This window comes from Sinohyriopsis cumingii, chromosome 10 (assembly GCF_028554795.1).
Source record: "Sinohyriopsis cumingii isolate HCF-2022 chromosome 10, ASM2855479v2, whole genome shotgun sequence".
Taxonomy (NCBI): Eukaryota; Metazoa; Mollusca; class Bivalvia; order Unionida; family Unionidae; genus Sinohyriopsis; species Sinohyriopsis cumingii.
Genome location: NC_142970.1, coordinates 100,427,000 through 100,447,573, shown reverse-complemented (window position 1 = coordinate 100,447,573; position 20,574 = coordinate 100,427,000). Strand labels below are relative to the sequence as shown.

The following is a 20,574-nucleotide window of genomic DNA, read 5'->3' as shown; positions in this document are numbered from 1 at the left end:
CTCCTATATTAGATCATAGACCAGGAGAGCACATGGGATGGCCTGTTGTTGAACATCTCGTTATTGCTGCATATATTCAGCATGGGAGTTTTCACCCAAGAACATTGGATGTTTATTTGGTTTTAAATGAAAATGGTGGTGATCTAATGAGATTTGACTACAATGGCAGCCATCTTAAAAATCTTGTTTGTGCTACTCATCCTAAATGGAAAATCTTTTTAACATGGGGTTTTCACCAGAAGACTTTGTTTTGGTGTCTAATTGGTCCTAAATTAAATCTTTTTAACATGGGGTTCTCACCAGAAGACTTTGTTTTGGTGTCTAATTGGTCCTAAATTAAAAAATTGAATCTGACCCTCAGTAGTATGGCCACCATGATAGTAATCTTGACAATGTTGTTATTGCTCTGAAATGGATAGCCTTTTTGACATGGGTTTTCACCAAGTGACTGTTTATGATACCTAGTTGGGCTTAAATGAAAGTGTTGCCAATATGGCTGCCATGACACCAGTCTTGAAACTCTTGTTGTCACTAATCCCCATGAATGGATGGTCCTATTGGGGTTTTCACCAGGCCACTGCTAATAATGTCTGCTTTGTATGAAATGAAAACGTTGCAAAAAGGAAATTCAGTATGGCCATCAGCAGCAGTTAAAACAGAATAAATAGTCTCTGTCTGTTAACTGTTCCTTTTCTGCACAACAGTTTTCCTTCTACAGCTCATAATAAGAAGTCTGATGATCGTGAGGTCAAAAGGTTATTGGTCAGGTCGCTGTTTGAAAGAGGAGGAATGGTTATCGCACAATAACATTAGTTTTACATCACCAGCCTTGACCAGACTTTAAGGATAGCTTGGGGTAAAGGATAAATCTAGTGATCTTGCAGCCAATAAAAGAATATGGTTTATATGCAATAACAATAGTTCCACATCACAGACCTAGAAATTTGTGTGATGGCTTGCACTTGGGGTAAGAAAGAAGCCTGTTGTTTTGGCTTGCAGTAGACAGAGGCCAGGGTCATTGACTTGAATAGAAGTGGTGTGTACTCCAAAATTTCATACTAGACCTGTATACCTTCACCAAAGTTTGTGGATGTCTTGAACATTGCATAAGACAGAAGCTGTTTCATTTTTTCATTTTGAGTCAAAATGTCAAAATCACTCTGACTGAAAGAAGAAAAAGTATTTTTTTTAAAACAACTTTTGCTTTAATTCTTGATCTCATGCTCTGTGAGGGCTTGCACTGAAGGTATTGAAGAGGTCTGTTGATTTTGAGGTAAAAAATGAAAGATCATGCTAATTGTGTCTCAAAGAAAAATGAATTTTATTCTTGTGCAAGTTTCTTGACCAAACTGGATTTCTTGCACTTAGAGTGAAAAAGAAACCTGTAGATTCCAGGATCATCAAGTCTGATACAATGGTCTTAGTAAGTCTGTTTAAAAAACATAACAGTTGCAGCACATTAGCTTTTGGTCAAGACTACAGGTCATTAATCTGCATAGTCAACCATACCTTACTAGTTCCTAAATAAAAGACTGTTAAAAATGTGGCAGACATATAATATAGTGTTATGTTTATGGTTGTCTCATTTGTATATGAAGCTTTAATGCAGTAAAACTTCCCTAAACCAAACACTGTTGGGACCTCGGTGTATGGCAAGGTGAATCATTTTAAGGAGGTTATGTAGGTATCAGGTTTACTCGATTGGGACCAAAATATATGGCCAGTCAGCAGAGGTTATCAGGGAGTATTTTTGCTTGATTTTTAATGCTGACATGACAGTCATTCCGATGTTGGCAGAATCATTTTGTATCTTTAACACACCTGTGTATATTTGTATCTTTAACACACCTATGTATATAGATGACTGAAATGGTTATAATGTTTGGTTATATTTCATTTGTGAAAGTGTACCAAAGTGTTTGTATCACAAAAGCAGCTGAATATTGATTAATTAGAAATCATGTCAGCTTAGCGCCATGAGTATCCAGATACAGGGTCCAAAGTGAATGCTGTGGGAAATGCACATTCAGCGATAGTTGGCTGCAAGAAAATAAAATTACTAAGTGGCCATGGAAATATACAAGAAAGAAAAGGAATGTCCATTGCTGCTATAAGTAGAAGAAATATTTGGAACTAATGAAAAAAGATGAGCCTGCAGTTTTGATGCCAGCATTCATAGGGTCAGCGCAAAAAAAATTGAATTCTATATCATCATCATCTGCATCAGAAGCTACCTCAGCAGGTTCCGCAAGTTCAAAGACTGACAGTAGAGATGCACTTTCTAAGAAGGGTTGTACTGATTTTCTGAAAGTTGAAATATTGTAAGCATTGGTTAGTTGAATCATGTTTTTAGTTTTCATTTGCATTTTGATTTGAAATGAATAGGCTAAGTAGTGATTTCCCTTTGATGCAACTCATTTTCTCACAGGACACCCCCTCCCCGGGGCAATCAGCAGAACAAGCTAAAGGCTAATAAGCATTCATGAAGCATGCAGTGTGACTAATTAACAGTTAATCCTTATTACTGTAATTATCTTATGAAAAAGACTGCTGTTCAGAAGGCTAATTTGATGTGACTTCAAATAAACCAATGTTCTATTCATAATTGAGCGTACATGTGAGGAGCACCTGTCTTTATTCAGCAGATACACCATCCCTTATCTTGTTGTAATGCTATTTAAATTAAATTAAATTGGTGTTGATGCTGGTGTAAATCATTCAAGTAATTGCAGCTTGCTCAGAGTTTGATTAGGACAGTATTGTGAGATCATTGTTATGCCATTGGAGAAAAGCTGGAGGTGTGGACAATGTCACAATCTTTGTCAGCAGGTGGGGCCCAGCACAAATATCAGCAGAATCTAGACGCAATGAAAAAGGAAGCAGAGCAGAAGAGGATGGAAGAGAGAAAAAAATGATAGAGAAAATTAAATAATTTAAAGTTCAAGAAAAAGAGACTGGATGAGGATGTCAGCTGCCTTTTCCAGGTAGCTGAAAAACTGGCATATGCAGCAGAAGGGAAAGGACATTGATACTAATATCTCAGTCCAGTGGATCAGTCCAGTGGATCAGTCTAGTGGACTCAGAAGAAAAGGAAACGAAAAGGAAAAGCAGTTGAAAGCACTAGAGTTGCAGCTGGAGGAGAAAGAGCATTGCTTACCATCTGGGTCCAGCTACAATGACTTTTTGATAAATATCATTTCCCTTTCATATTTCACTAAATTTTTGTATTGTTTGTTTGTTTGTTTCTTGTATTAATATCGACAGTAGAGCACTTGATACTGTGAATGGTCATTGAAAACTGAAAACTGATCATTGGAAAGTCATTGAAAACTAAAAACTGGTCATTGAAATCTTATTGGAAAGTCATTGAATTTCAGTTCTCCTGAACTACATGTTTTCTCTGAGAAAATTCAAGTCAGATTTTCTAAATGAGGATTATATAGAGAAGAAAAAATGACATGTGCTACTGAAATTCAAATGGATATTTTGCCCTGCACCAGAGTTGGAGGAGAACTTTGTAGCTGTTTTCATGGTCAACTTCCTTACATCAGCAACTTTGCAGCTGTTTTCATGGTCAGCTTCCTTACATCAGCAACTTTGCAGCTGTTTTCATGGTCAACTTCCTTACATCAGGTGGCATGAAAGATGACTACAGGAAGTATGTTTTAACCAGAAAGCATTTGAATCAGTAAATATTTATAATAACTTTTTTGATAAAGCTTTGAAGTTTTCCTATTTTGTTGAGCCTTCCTTGGCTGAGCTCAACACAAGAATCACTTTGGTGTCTGTGCCTTTGTCCACACCCCTGACTAGCTGCAATGATAAACTTTTCTTAAGTGCATTATGGGCTTAAGAATACTGGTAGGATGCTTGTGAAGTCAACATCACCGGTGGTAGTTATGAGATCAGGCCGCATAAATGAATAAAATAACAGAACTTGATCAGTTTTACATTTCCCTGTTTGTTTTCATTTTTGGATGAAATAGGCAAATAATTATGATTTCTCCTTTACAGGCTACTACCTCCCAGCAAAATGTAAGTATTTGTTTGTTCATGAGTTTTCAGATTTAAGAGTCGTTTTCAAATCTTTTATAAAATGTACACCTCCATATTCATCTTACTCCCCTCCCATCATGTACACTCAGACACACACATGCACACACACATGCTGTCCATGACGCTATTTTACAAAATGAATACAGATGCTTTGTGCATGGTTGTTTAACAGACTATTGTTGACAAATTACCCATAATGCAGCTGATAACCCGAAATCAATGTCACTTTAATTAGTTCCATTGAGTCATATTTCAAGCTAAGAAAGTTTCAAATAGCCATGGGTCATTTACTAATACAGACATCTTTTCCAGCATAGATTATGACTTCAAATTTTCCCTCCTTCATTTTGTCATTATAGTCTAACTTGAGACAGTCTTTCAAAGATATATTTGTAACACATAACACATAATATGATTATGATTTAATCTCTTTAAGATTCGTCAAATAGAGAGAGCTATCTAAGATGCTTTGTTGATATTGTTCTTGTGTTGGCATTTAGGATTATTCAAAGGTTGGTCTGAACAGTGTTAATTGTCAGGATGGGATTGATGACCAAAGTCATCCAGTTTTATGATGACCAAAGTCATCCAGTTTTATGATGACCAAAGTCATCCAGTTTTACCACAAATATCTAAAGTCTCATAAGAAACCATACTGAATTGTTAACTAGCTGAAGTATGCAAATATCAGAATCATATATGCTTCCAGAAGAAGTGTTGAGTCTCAGATCATCAGATTTGCAAAGAGGTTTCCAGAAGGAGGGTTGAGTCCTTGTGTAGATGGGTTTCTATTAAGAAAGATATATGAAAACAGGACAAAACTCCATAATTAACTGACCTAACCAAAATGTTCTGGCAGATCAGGGTAATTCCTGTTCATTTGATTAAAATATTCAAGCAGACATGGAGTTTCTAAATTTTTTAATTTTTTTCTTCAGATGTCATTCATGGACGATCCATCCGTTGCGTGGTAAACAACCCAGACTTGCATTTAAAAGAGGCCTATCTTGAATGTCTACAAAAAGTGAAGGTTCATGGGATTAGGACGATAGTATGTATTGCTTGAAAATGCTACATTTGCAGAGTTTTCTCATGTACAGACAGACCTGTCCTGGTAGTCCCCTAGTCATAAAGCCATTCTAATTTCTCTTTTGGCAAATTTCGCTAATAAATGTCCCATATGTTACTATCACCTGCCTTCTGGCATCAGTGGCTAGGTGTTTCTTAACCAATAGTGGTGTTGCCCTGCCTTAGCCAAACGTTGAAGAACATCAACAGTGACTATTCTAAGTATGCGAACTTTTGTTTTATGAGAAAGGCATCGTTAAGATAAAAGCATAATTTCTGAGTTGATGTGTCAACATTTTATATCTCACTTGTCATTTTAATTCAGATATGTGTATGTGTCGAGTTCAAATGTGAGGCAGTTTGTATGCTTACTGTCTGAGGCAGTTTGTTTGCTTACAATCTGAGGCAGTTTGTATGCTTACTGTCTGAGGCAGTTGGTATGCTTACTGTCTGAGGCAGTTTGTATACTTACTGTCTGAGGTAGTTTGTATGCTTGCAGTCTGAGGCAATTTGCTTGCAGTCTGAGGCAGTTTGTATGCTTACTGTCTGAGGCAGTTCGTATGCTTATTGTCTGAGGCAGTTTGCTTACAGTCTGAGGCAGTTTGTATGCTTACAGTCTGAGGCAGTTTGTATGCTTACTGTCTGAGGCAGTTTGTATGCTTACTGTCTGAGGCAGTTTGTATGCTTACTATCTGAGGCAGTTTGTATGCTTATTGTCAGAGGCAGTTTGCTTACAGTCTGAGGCAGTTTGTATGCTTACAGTCTGAGGCAGTTTGTATGCTTACTGTCTGAGGCAGTTTGCTTGCAGTCTGAGGCAGTTTGTATGCTTACTGTCTGAGGCAGTTTGTATGCTTACTGTCTGAGGCAGTTTGTATGCTTACAGTCTGAGGCAGTTTGTATGCTTACAGTCTGAGGCAGCTTGTATGCTTACTGTCTGAGGCAGTTTGTATGCTTACAGTCTGAGGCAGTTTGCTTGCAGTTTGAGGCAGTTTGTATGCTTACTGTCTGAGACAGTTTGTATGCTTACTGCAGTTTGTATGCTTATTGTCAGAGGCAGTTTGCTTACAGTCTGAGGCAGTTTGTATGCTTACAGTCTGAGGCAGTTTGTATGCTTACTGTCTGAGGCAGTTTGCTTGCAGTCTGAGGCAGTTTGTATGCTTACTGTCTGAGGCAGTTTGTATGCTTACTGTCTGAGGCAGTTTGTATGCTTACAGTCTGAGGCAGTTTGTATGCTTACAGTCTGAGGCAGCTTGTATGCTTACTGTCTGAGGCAGTTTGTATGCTTACAGTCTGAGGCAGTTTGCTTGCAGTTTGAGGCAGTTTGTATGCTTACTGTCTGAGACAGTTTGTATGCTTACTGTCTGAGGCAGTTTGTATGCTTACAGTCTGAGGCAGTTTGTATGCTTACAGTCTGAGGCAGTTTGTATGCTTACAGTCTGAGGCAGCTTGTATGCTTACTGTCTGAGGCAGTTTGTATGCATACAGTCTGAGGCAGTTTGTATGCTTACTGTCTGAGGCAGTTTGTATGCTTACAGTCTGAGGCAGTTTGTATGCTTACAGTCTGAGGCAGTTTGTATGCTTACAGTCTGATGCAGTTTGTATGCTTACAGAAGAGGTAAGAAGCAATATGTTTGCTAGATGGTGAGAAAAGTAGTCATGTTATCACAGTAGAAATGGAAGTTACTCTTTGTGCCATTGTGACAGGTATAATTTGACATCCTCATCTCCTTGCATGTGAATTTAAGCTATCTTTAATGAAAAAAGTTTATCTTTGTTAAGATATATGAGTTACGACTTGTAAATTAACAGCAAGTTAGAATCTAAATCATGTTAGTAACAGCAGGTGGAGTTTCAGTTATGGGGTCACAGAAATAACTGTATACAGCTTCTTTTGATTCCCTTTTCATCATGGTCTCCCACATAAACTGTGTTTGACAAGTTGAGCAACTGGCTAATCCAGATATTCTTTTTGGAGCATGAACAGCTGTCTCCAACTATAATTTATACAAGCTGTCCAGGCAAAGAGTCAGTCGTCTATTTTACAGTATTATGTAAGCTGCCAATCAGTGTTGAAATTAGTGTTTCATCATGGTGCTTAAAATCAAACAAAAGGGAAGTGATTATTTAAAGTCACTAATGATTTGATTTATGAGATGGATTGAAGTGAAAAATTTACAGTAATCTTGTTTTGGAACATACATTTGGGAGAGAAAAACCAATGTACATATTTTAATGATTTTGTTGAAGAGTGCACATAACAAATCTTAATGATAATAGTTATAATACTACTAACTACTACTACTAATAATAATAATACTCAATGCAGATTTCACCTGTGTACAATGGCCAGCTGTGTCTTTTCCCATGGGTGGCTGCAAAATTGATAGGTTTAACTGTATATAAATTTCCATGTGTGTATCAAGCTCTCCATCACAAACAGCACAAACACATCAAGGCATGTACTGTCTGTCTCTACTAATATGATTTTATGTAATATAAAATGGCAGATTTGGGTCTGTGTAATGTATAGACTATGGCCCAGCTGCGAACAAGTAATCCCATTCGGATGATGCACTGGCCGACCTGGGTCTGTGCATTTTGTAAGGACTGATTAGCAAAACAAACAACATAGACCCTGATATGAGTTTTTGTTGTTTACAGATGGATCTGACATGTATACAAGTATACATGGATCATGTTATATATTGGTAAAATACAGTGAGGTCTTTCCATGTCCACTTATGGCACAAAATTGGTACAGTTTATTTTTCTTTTTGTAGTTTTTAGTGACACAGAATACATGACTATTGATCTATGTCTCTAAATGTACTTGACAACATTCCAATATGTTCCCTGATCACATAATTGTTAGGGATATAAGTCTACTACCACGTAATCCCAGCTACATATGGTTTATTATTTTTACTTGTCTTTCCTTTGCATAACAAATAAACACAAATTTTGTATGCATCTTGATCCATGAGTAAATTGTTTTTTACATGTAAAAAAATCAAAGTTGTAAAAAGGCGAGATTGTCTGTTTTGTCTTTTAATTTAAAAGCATTTCTAGCAGTAAAAATGTATGTTATTTAAACCAGTATATGAGTTGATGAAAAGTGTCTAGCTTAATTATTGGATTTTGGAAACAAAATCACTGAAAAATAGATACAGCTTGAAAAGATAAGTGCCCTTAATTTTATTACTTTCAGGCTTTTCCATGCATAGCTACAGGCCAACAAGGTGAGTCACATAAATAGTAGTTCACTCTTAATTAAGGTGTATATATTTGTGGCTGAACTTTATTTTATGTTAAAAATTTTAAAAAATGTTATCTCCTTGCAAGGATGATTCTGCTTTATTTGGTGGGACCACTTGGTAAACCAATAATTTGTGTCCCCAAATTTTTTTTGAAATATCCGAATTGAAAATTTTAAAATGGGTTCGTCAGACAGTTTACCTCATGCCATTCATATCTGTAACGTATTCCAATCCTTTAGAACAAACAGAATCTCAGTTCAGTGAGAAACTGAGTAAAGGTACCATATGATTGTAGGACACTTTTATTTCAGTAACACTTGTAAGTAACATTGAATTATTATGAGACAGCGTAAATTAATATTATGTTAGAAATACATAGAGACATTTGTTGGCTGCAGATAGTCTGTCTCATATTAGGAAAGTTTTTCTTTTTTTACCATAGCAACAACAGCTACTACAACATCTATTACAAAGAAAGCAACTTCTCAATGAAACAAGCACCAATTATATCAGTAATTTTAATTTTGGTTCACAGTGTAGACAAAAACCTAATGCATTTTTTTAAGGGACGTAAGAAGATATTGCAACAAAGATCACCTCAGTCTTGAAGGATAGCTTGTTAGAAACACAAGAAGCCCGTATGCTAAAAATTCCTTAGATTACTCATTTCTCAATAATATTCCCAATTGTAGAGATGGGGACACCAAAATTGTATTGTTGGAAACATTTCTGTTTTGGGTATTTGGAGTGTTTTCCTCAGTTATGGATTGTATAATGTGCATGAGGAAATTTTCATCTTGTGAAAGGTTTCAGAAAATATATTTCTCCAGTATTAATGATTCCTGACTTTTGTTTCAGTGACCTATTAGTAAATCTTTTATCTAATATTCAGTTCCCCAGATTTTCACAAGGTTTGATTTTCACACTCTCATAGCTGCCATGCTTTTACTGACAGAACATATGATATAACAGTAAGTCTAAAATACCAGCAGTCTGATTGGCTGAAAGTTGTTTAAATCACAGCAGTCTGATTGGCTGAAGGTTGTCTTATTGAAAATCGACAGATCAAATGTCTTGAATCAAGAATTAACTTTAAGACCTTCAAGGATTAAATTTGGGCCTGATCTCTAAAATCATAAAAATAAAACAATGCAGAATTTCACATTATAAAGTATAGTTGAATACCTTGAAGAAAAAAAAAAATGTTCTTTTTAAATACAATAGTTGTATGAAAATTATTTCACCAGTTTAACGTCTCTTTATTCTTATACTGCAAATCATATTAATTAGCTTTAATTGGTTTTCTCATTTAAATCAATTCAAAAAATATTGCAGTATCCAAATAACAGTGTGGATTGTCCATATTTTATTGGTTACTTTTAAAGGAGTAATAACAATACTCTTTATTTTAATGATCAGGCATCAGCTTGTTACTCCATTTTTATTCCAGGATTTCCAAGATTAAGAGCAGCTAAGATTGCATTAAGCACAGTGAGAGAATGGCTGTCTGATGAAAGCAATGCCAGTCAGGTGGATGCCGTTATATTCTGTATCTACAGGGATAAAATAAATTGGAAAGTATATTGTAATCTGATGCCTCTGTACTTTCCTGCAGATTTGCACGAAATCAACAAAGGTTTGTACAAGGACTAAATTGTTAGCAGGTTATATTGTGTGGGAGTCTCAGGGTGCATGCTCTACAAAATTTTTAGAGCTTAGTGATTTCTCTCTCCTGCCTGAAAAAGTCAAAGTGGTGAGAAAATAGGTAGAAGTGAGTGTTGAGAAGTCAGCATTTGTAAATGTTTGAGGCAAATGTAAAAGGAACAGAAATACTGATTAAACTTAATGAAATTATTGAAATTTCCTGTTTTGATGCAGACAGATTATTTAACTTTATTTTTTTGAAAGTAGGTAACCTAAAAAAATATGTTACTATCAAAAATGTGTGACAGATATTGATGGACAAGTCCTGTATTCTTACTCTCTCAGGATTAAATATTAAATAAACTTGTTTTCCTTAACTAACAGACAATCTAAAATTTTCACCAAAGCAATACTTTTCTCATGTTCAGGATATATGTGGGAACTTGAGGCAGGAAACTTGTATGTTGAAACCTAATAAAAGACATAAATAATAATTTAATGTACACAAAAGTTGATCAAAATGTATGAGATAGATTTGTTTAGCATTGCTCTGTGTGCAGAAAAAACCCCAATAGAAGTGTGTTTTGAATACAACAGCTTTGATTGGCCTTAATGGGGGTGAGATCAACTGAAGAAAATTCACAGCCATTTTTTGTTTTTGCATATATGGGAGAAATTACGGCTTTTTCTTACCTGAATTGTGTACACCAGAAATAAGACATTTTTTAAACATTTCTGTCACAGAGTTAAACATTGTAAATTTAAGTCTTTGAAATATTGTCACGGCTCTTTCTCACTTGAATTGTGTACACCAGAAATAAGACATTTTTTAAACATTTCTATCACAGAGTTAAACATTGTAAATTTAAGTCTTTGAAATATTGTCACGGCTCTTTCTCACCTGAATTGTGTACACCAGAAATAAGACATTTTTTAAACATTTCTGTCACAGAGTTAAACATTGTAAATTTAAGTCTTTGAAATATTGTCCAGTGAAAAGGAGCATCAATTGAAATCACTATGATAGTATTATATGAATATAAGCACAGCATTTTGGATTCCAGCAATGATGAAATAATTGGCATAAAATTTGAGATTGTCCGATTGTTGTCCGATTTTCATCTTCTGTCAGTTGGTTCCCATTTTCTTTCAGCTTTAAGCCATCATCTAATCTACATTTTTCAAAATATAACGGTTCATTTTTTGCTTTTTGCAACATTCATTTCTATTGCACATGACACAAAGGCTTCAGAAGAAATAGAGGAAATCCAGACTTATTGATAGTTCCTAAGTGGCATGTTTATAGGAAGTTTGAGCCATTTTTTGTTTTTGAATTTTAAAGGAATTACTTTAAATGTTTCAGCCAGTTTCTACATTTAAAAGCTAAGTTTACTGAAGAATGGTTTATATTATAAAACCAGTCTAGGTTAGTGCAAGAATTTCCCAAAAAGTTAACCAAATTTTTGCCCTGAAAAATCCTGACATTAAGTAATCTAGTGCACCAGGTAATCTTGACTTGTTTTATGGCAGACAGAAATTTAGTTTATGTTATTAAGATCAGTATTAGTATACGTTTATAGCACTTTCTGTATTTTAAATATCCAGTGTTATAAGTTTATTTATTAACCTTGATTAAATACAATATAAAATTTCATTTGCCTTATTTTAGGCCCAGTCATTCCAACAGAGATTTTAAGAATGGATGAAAGCTCTCTCAAGTTGTACAGACAGGCATTGAAAGATGGCATAGAAAAGGTTTACAACATAAGGGTAATGGTGGTTGGCCATTATGGTGTTGGCAAAACAACACTAGTGCATCGTCTTCTTGGAAAAGATGTAAATATTTCAGAGAGAACAAGTACAGAAGGTATTGACATCCATATGCATTGTTTCGATGTTTCGTTAACTAGCCAGGAATGGACTGTACAAGAAAAAGGTATGCAAGAGGTGTTATAGTCAGTGGTCATTATAGTTGTTTAGATCAGTCCCAAGTGTTGTCATTTGCAAAAGCTCAGGGCTGCTTAATTTTCTTTACACCAGTGAAACATAGGATGGGCATAGTATTATGACTCTATGGTTCTAAAATCACTAATAGAAAGAGAGAGAAGCAGCAAGCTTTATAAAATTCAACAATTAATTTTTTCCCTAGAATACAAAGTGAAAATATAAAAAAGGAACATATGGTATTGTGAATTAACTCCAGAATAATCCTACAATTACAGACACATGTCCTAATGATTAAAGTTCTGAATAAACTATAAGTGGAACTCCAAATTAAATCCAATGCTGGAAGAGTTGATGTTCCTATGGTGGCCCATGCAGTATTTATGTACCAGCAGCCTTTAGTGGTGATATGCCAGCACACTTATTATCACAATAATGCAATCCAAGGATCCTTGTATGAAATTACACTATAAATTTAAGTCTCTATTTTCAAGATTGTTATTTTTGAAGAGCACTTTGTATGTCCAAAGAAGAATTAGTTAAATTAAATGATTTGAATAAATAAATTCCATCCCAAATGGATTAACGGATACTACAGTAATATGCTAAGATCTTAAAGCCTGAATGACCAATGTTCAAATAAACAAGATTTATATTTTGACATATAAAGAGAGACCAGATAAGGGCTAGAAGTACATTGTTCTTGAAAGATCTAAGTTATAACTAGAAGGTCCATCAAAATAAAGCACACGACATTGATCATGTCTAGTTACAAAAAAAATGCAAATGTTCTTGACTCAGCTTAAGATAATAATACTCACTCTGAGAAAAAATTATGAGTGGTTATGGACAAGGTGAGCAACTAGATACAATATTATGTTTCCCACAGCATATAAAAAAGTGTATCAAACAATGCAAATTAAATATATATAACATACATGCCAACCATTACGCTTTTGGCATAATCATTACGCTTTTTTCTGCTTGATTAGGCCTTCTGCGTAAATGTATTTGGATTATGCCATTTTCGATATATCCCCCTCCCAAAAAATGTAATAATTTTTTTTCTCATTTTTATTAGCATCCCATTAATCTTTCAGACCGTATTCTAAAAAAAACCAGCTTCTACGTAACCACGACATAAGAGTATGCTTGTCTGCAGACTTACATGCACTTTCCTAACAGTATTATGATGTATTTATAGCTGTTCTATTTCCAAGAAACCTGCTGGTTTCTGCTTTCAAACCTTTGACCTCAGTTTCTATTTACAGCAGCTGTATGGCTTAGTTAGGAAAGAACAGACTGGTTTTCTAATTTTTAATCTTTGCTTATAGATTCTTGGTTCTAATTCATATCTGGTACAGAACACTGTAGGTATTCGGCGCTAAAAGTCATCAGATTTATTCAGTCGATGCGTGTGTTAGAGCAAAAATGTCTTTCAAATAATTTCACAGATGGATTAGAAAAAGACAAAAAATCGATTCAAAGATGAATACGTGGATTACACAGTACAGCGTTATATTCTAGGGCAGCTTCACGCACATTGCAGGCTGTGTGGAAATTATTTAAATATTGATCATGGTGGTAAAAAAAAGATTCCTTGAATTAGCTTGTTTTATTAACTCCAATACATAGGTAACTTCTTTTTTATAGCAGAACTAAATCATAGACACAAATTTTATAAATGCAGAGGCATTATTTACCGAGTTCTTAATAGAACACGGACTACCCTAGCAGTAGAAGACTACGTTGGTCCTTTGTTCAAATGGATGTTTCCTGAGTCCAAAATTGCAGAAGATATGCATGTGCTAGAACAAAATCATCTAATATTGTTAGGCTTTTAGCAGCAGATAAATCACGTAAAACTGCAGAAGCCATGAAAATTGGGACGTTTAGTATTGCAACAGACAGGAGCAGTGATTATGATGACAAAAAGTTGTAGCCAGTCTTTGTAAGAGACTTTGACAACGAAAAGGGCAAAGTCAGAATGCTCTTCTTTCATTTCCAGAATTTACCGTAGATTCCACTGGAGAAAACATTTTTTATTTGCTTAATAATGCTTTGAATAAACATAAGTTGGCAGAACTGTATGGGGTTTTCAGCTGATAAAGCATCAGTGATTGGAATTCATAAAGAAGTTTCATTCTGTATTTTGAAAAATGTCTCCATCAGTGTACATATCAGGTTGTCCTCATATGATGCAGGAAAGGCTGCTGGTATATTAGGAGGACTGAAGTATCAAGTTGGCATTCTACCTGAAAATGTACTTCATGTGCAGAGAGTTTATGTGCAATGGCACCTTATTTCCCAGCTAAAAGACCCAGTAGCTGGAAGATATATATTTCCTCTTCTTTGTCAGGTTATGAAAGGAATATTGGTTCTTTACCATTCTAATGCTGATTATGAGAGATTGTTCAGTATTGTTAACAAAAATAAAACTGAATTCAGGTCCAGGCTCTGTAACCCAGCAATTAGTGCTCTACTGATGTGAAAACATTCATATTCTCAGCTGGTACAAAGTGTTTTGAAATGCCATAAAAGAGACTATTGCTTTTTAAAGCTCAAAGTGTGCTATGTATGAAAATTTGAAACAGTAATTGATGTTAAAAGACCAGTGGGGTAAATAAATCATTTTGTACAGATGCTTATTGAATTTTATTATGTTTTATGTTAATTACTCTTTTTCTGCTCGGATTACTCTCTTTGTTCACTTGGATTACACTTTTTCCTCGCCACTGGTTGGCATTTATGTATATAATACTAGGCATCACTTTTTCATTTGTGTTCTGCTTGTTCTGGTGATGAAATAGGTATCAATTTGAAGTTTTTATATGCCTGCCTTAAGGCAGAGTATGTCATGTTATGATGGTGTCTGTCCAACTGTCCGACTGGTCTCTGTTTCATTTTTGCACATATCTCAAGTTCACCACAACCTAATATTGCCTTGCTTTGTAAGGAGCTTCCATTTGGGGCAAGGAATAGGCCAGTTGATTTCAGCTAAAAAGGTCAAAGGTCAGGTTTACAGGAACTGAAAGAAAGAAAACTGTGTCCACACAATAACTTGTATCAGATACCTTATCAGTCTTTATTGATGATATGCATTTGAGATAAGACACTTTTTGATATTGGGATGCCGTGGCTTGTGGTAAGGGTCACGGTGACTTGAAGAATAAAACTAGTTTCAGAATATGTGGAGTTCATACAACCTACTTTGACCAAACTTTGTAGATGGCTTGCAATTGGTATGTAGAAGTTGCATATATATTTTTGGATCCAAATGATCACAAGGTCACAAGGATTAAAATAGCACAGTTTCCACAAAATTGCTCAAGTTTGTACCATTTGCCTTGACTAAACTTTGTTGATGTCTTTCATTTTGGACTTGGAAGACAGCTGTAGACTTTGGGGCTAAAAGGTCAAAGGAAATGATCAGAGGATTTTAAGAAGGAAAATGTTTTTCAGATTTTGTGTATGAGACAACAAGGCACCATTGTGGTCAGTGACATGATCAACCATTGCGATACACTCGCTGCAATTTTACCAATCTATATTTTGTTTGCACTTCATTTCCATCCATTTTGCATTTTATTCATATTCTGTTAGCATTCTGTTCTTGTTGGTGCTTCAGGTTGATTTTCAATTGCCATATCAGAAATGGTGATAAGGGGAGAGAGCTGCTGTTTTCTTAATTTTTTAAAATTAAAAGTGCGTATTAATAATAAAACTATAACTACAACTGCAATAAATGTACAAGAGTAGAGTATTTATAAGTAAATTTGATTACTTATTTCTTTTATTAAAATACAGATTGTCGAGACTCCACAATTAGTGATGATGTCTTCACTTTAATTGGCTTTATGTTGGTCATCTTTGCATTCCTTGCTTCCTTCAAATTCATTTATGTTTCATTCTGTATTCCATTTACATTCTGTTTAATTTTTGCACATAACATTTCCATTTCAGGGTCTGTAATATGTTCTGTTTAATGTTGCTATTAAACATAGCAACATTTCCATATCACAAAATCTAAACCTCGGATGCAGGAGGTCTGGGTTCGATCCCCGGCTGAGTCATACCAAAGACTTACAAAAATGGTACTAACAGCTGTCTCGCTTGGCGCTCGGCATTAAGAGGTTAGTGTTAGGACTGGTCGGCCTGGTGTCAGGATAATGTGACTGGGTGGGACATGATGCTATATTTCTGTGGCATGATGCCCTAGTGCTGGACATCAATATAAACTGCCACACTGCAGACATAGTAGCGATATGACTGAAAAATTGTTAAAGCTACATTAAAAAAAAACCAAAACAAAAGCTAAACAGGTAGCCTCTGTAAGTACCTAAGAATTGGACCATTAAAGGAGGATTATACAAGAAGCTTTACAATGCTATTTACCACATGGCCATTTTTATAATTTACTGTTTACAGTATTCTTGTTGCATTTATCAAAGTTTATCAGACACTGTTGAATGCACAGTCACTATATAGGGTACATATTCACAAGTAGGTTACAATGACCTGTATGTAGTGTTGTTCTGATAATCAATTATGATCAATCATCAGTTTGAGCAAACCAATAAGATAATTGATTGTGAAACTCCATAATTGATTGCGGGTCCTGAGTGGCAGAGTGGTCTAAAGTGCTCTCTGTTACAAGTCACTGCCATCTCACCTGTGTTTGTTTGGGTTTGAGTCTCGGATTCAGCCAATGTGGATATGTGAGAAAGCTTGCCAGTAGCTTCTCCTGTCTGTGGTTCTTTCCAGGGTTTTCCCTGGGTGCATCCTGTACCATTAATACTGGCCACCATGTATAGCCTTTCATGTGCTGATAATGGCATTAAACCCCACACCAACAACAACACCACCATATTAGATTGTGTGGAAAGGGAGACTACTACTCATTGGTTGTACGTAAAACACAAAGGTTAGTAAAATTCCTGTCTAAGCTTTAAGCTAAAAAGGGAATCCACTAAAGTCGATCTTGATTATTTATTCCCTTTACAACTTACAGATATAAAATGGTACGATATTACCTAGGTGCAAACTTGCATAATTAGGAACATATAGTCATGATTACATGATTAAGTCGTTTAATTTCAGACTTAACAGTACTTTCTGGTCAATGGTATTGTTCTGCCGAGGCTTTAATACCGTTGTTTTGGGACTCTTTTTCAGATGCAGAGAAATACAGTAGATTACGACGCCTTATGAAGCTGATAAATGAGAAAGTACAGATGGGTAATATCAGTGATGAAGAAGATGGAAATGAGTATTTGGAAGAAATGGAGAGAACTCCTGGGGCTTATTCGAGCAAAGGTCCTTATGATGATGGTATTAAAATGGTTGAGAATTGTGAACAAATGGAGAGAACTGAAGTTGATCTCGGGTCTCAAAATGAGGAATCATCGGAAGAAGTGAATACAAGACATGGTGCAGACAAAAATTGCCATTCAGATGGAAAACATTTCATGGTTTCAAGGAATGTAGATTTTGTTTTGAATGGGAGTGATAAGAATGATCCTGCAATGGAAATTCTGGAATTATTAGTGGAAAATGCAGGTAAACTTGACAGAGTCAAAGCAGCTAAAGCAGGATTGTCATTGTGGGACTTTGCAGGTCAGTTTGTTTTCTACACCACTCACCAGACATTTTTGACAAGAAGAGCTGTGTACCTCTTGGTTATTGACCTCAGTCAACAAATCACAGATCTTGTGAAGGGTGATGAGTGCTTCTTCGACAGGGAGGGGATGAAGTTTTGCAAAGTTCATGGTGAGTTTGACAATTGCCACTCAATTATTTTTTCTTTAATGAGCAGAGAAAACAAAAGGGGATCATGTCACATCTAATTTCAATTTTAGTACACAACTAGAAACAGTAATGAATTTATTATTGGCATTTTACTTTTGATTTATTTTGAAATTGGTGTTGCATCACTTGGTTTAATAAAATTATTATAATCAAGCATTTCATTTATGGCAGCATAATGGGGTAGGTATGATGACCATATTTAAGTTCTGTACACAGTTATTTCAATCCATTGTAAAGCTAAAGCTAAAACATTGCTAAAATTAATCTAGGAAACGACTGTGTAATATTTTGACTGGAAAAACTGAGATCAATGTATTCACATGAGTTTGATGAATCTAATGATGAAAGTTAAATGCACACCGTATTTCTAATCAGATTTGGTATGCAGACTTCTACCATCAACATATCGGATGAATTTTATGAAGAGCTACATCCACAGCATGTCAACACTCCAGCAGCCACATGTCTGATCAGCTTTTGATCAAGCAGCATGACAATTTTGGATGAGTTTGATGACATCCATTCATATTAGTGAGGTTGGATGAGTTTGATGACATCCATTTATATTAGTGAGGTTGGATGAGTTTGATGACATCCATTCATATTAGTGAGGTTGGATGAGTTTGATGACATCCATTCATATTAGTGAGGTTGGATGAGTTTGATGACATCCATTCATATTAGTGAGGTTGGATGAGTTTGATGACATCCATTCATATTAGTGAGGTTGGATGAGTTTGATGACATCCATTCATATTATTGAGGTTGGATGAGTTTGATGACATCCATTCATATTATTGAGGTTGGATGAGTTTGACGACATCCATTCATATTATTGGGATTGGATGAGTTTGATGACATCCATTCATATTAGTGAGGTTGGATGAGTTTGATGACATCCATTCATATTAGTGAGGTTGGATGAGTTTGATGACATCCATTCATATTATTGAGGTTTGATGACATCCATTCATATTAGTGAGGTTTGATGACATCCATTCATATCAGTGAGGTTGGATGAGTTTGATGACATCCATTCATATTAGTGAGGTTGGATTAGTTTGATGACATCCATTCATATTAGATGACATCCATTCATATATTAGTGAGGTTGGATGAGTTTGATGACATCCATTCATATTAGTGAGGTTGGATGAGTTTGATGACATCCATTCATATTAGTGAGGTTGGATGAGTTTGATGACATCCATTCCTATATTAGTGAGGTTGGATGAGTTTGATGACATCCATTCATATTATTGAGGTTGGATGAGTTTGACGACATCCATTCATATTATTGGGATTGGATGAGTTTGATGACATCCATTCATATTAGTGAGGTTGGATGAGTTTGATGACATCCATTCATATTAGTGAGGTTGGATGAGTTTGATGACATCCATTCATATTATTGAGGTTTGATGACATCCATTCATATTAGTGAGGTTTGATGACATCCATTCATATCAGTGAGGTTGGATGAGTTTGATGACATCCATTCATATTAGTGAGGTTGGATTAGTTTGATGACATCCATTCATATTAGATGACATCCATTCATATATTAGTGAGGTTGGATGAGTTTGATGACATCCATTCATATTAGTGAGGTTGGATGAGTTTGATGACATCCATTCATATTAGTGAGGTTGGATGAGTTTGATGACATCCATTCCTATATTAGTGAGGTTGGATGAGTTTGATGACATCCATTCATATTAGTGAGGTTATCTTGCATCGGATTGGCTGATACCCTTGAGGACATATTATTTATCAGAGCTTTGTAAGCTTTACATCCTCTAGCTGTTGGATATGTTCAGTTATGAAGGACATCCGGACATGTTAATGAGGTGATCAGATTTTCTGGGCTTGTGATTAGCCTTGTAGATGAATTTCTGATCAAAGAGATTTAGTTTGTAAGCTTGATCTCATCAATATCTCCTCCATTCGTTTAATTTGACTTGGAATATTGCCTAGGAACAGTTTTAAGGCCATATCTCTGATCATATTTTCATCAGATTTGCATACATGCCAATCATTAAGTTTTTTTTAATTACCTGATTACACCTTACACTTGCCAATAGATGAGTTATGCTTTTCTGGTTCATTAAAAAGTAAAAAAGAACAATTAAAGATTGTGTTTGTTATTTATCATCTCTTTAATTCCACTAATCACAAAAGTTGAGAATATTCTAAAACTGCTGCATATTAATAGGATAAGAGCTAATTTGTAGATCTACATTTACTTTCACTTGAATCACTGAGCCACCACGGCCCCCGAAATGAAAATGGCACTGCTTACACCTCCAGTATGGCCACCACTGTGGACATCATGAAATTTCGTTATTGCAGTTCTTCCTAAATGGATGGTTAGAGGGTTTTCTCTGAAAGACTTCTTATATCTTTTTTGTTGTTTTGGGTTTAATGTCATTTCTCAGTGCAAGATAGGCTATAGATATGGCGGCCATTATATCTGGTGGAGGAAGAACCAGGTAAAACCGCGCTAAGAACCAAAAATCCCATGGAAGCAACTGGTAGTTTTCTCACATACCCATAATGCCAGAGACTCAGACCCATGCAGACTGAGCTGAAATGGTAGTGACCTGTAAAGGCAAGCACTCAGCCACCTGGGGCCCTTATTATCTCTAGCTGGTTCTAAATGAAAATTGTGCAAGTGACATCCAATATGAACACCATAGTAGCCATCTTGAACATCTTGTTATTGCTACACCTTCTGAATATGATGTCATATTAACATGGGGCTTTCACTAGAAGAATTGAGTTTTTTCATTGATCT

At 35.5% G+C, this 20,574-nt stretch overlaps 1 protein-coding gene across 2 annotated transcripts in view; it reads left to right on the top strand.

The window, feature by feature from the left end:
• The window catches only part of LOC149790725 (uncharacterized), an 80,012-nt gene that overhangs the window by 22,547 nt on the left and 36,891 nt on the right, over positions 1-20,574 (top strand). For both annotated transcript variants that reach the window (XM_089972774.1, XM_089972773.1), the window contains exons 6-11: positions 4,015-4,035; positions 4,995-5,107; positions 8,333-8,363; positions 9,832-10,017; positions 11,695-11,961; positions 17,145-17,738. In XM_089972774.1, coding sequence (XP_089828900.1) covers positions 4,015-4,035; positions 4,995-5,107; positions 8,333-8,363; positions 9,832-10,017; positions 11,695-11,961; positions 17,145-17,738 — 1,212 coding nt within the window. The remainder of the gene's footprint in view (positions 1-4,014; positions 4,036-4,994; positions 5,108-8,332; positions 8,364-9,831; positions 10,018-11,694; positions 11,962-17,144; positions 17,739-20,574) is intronic.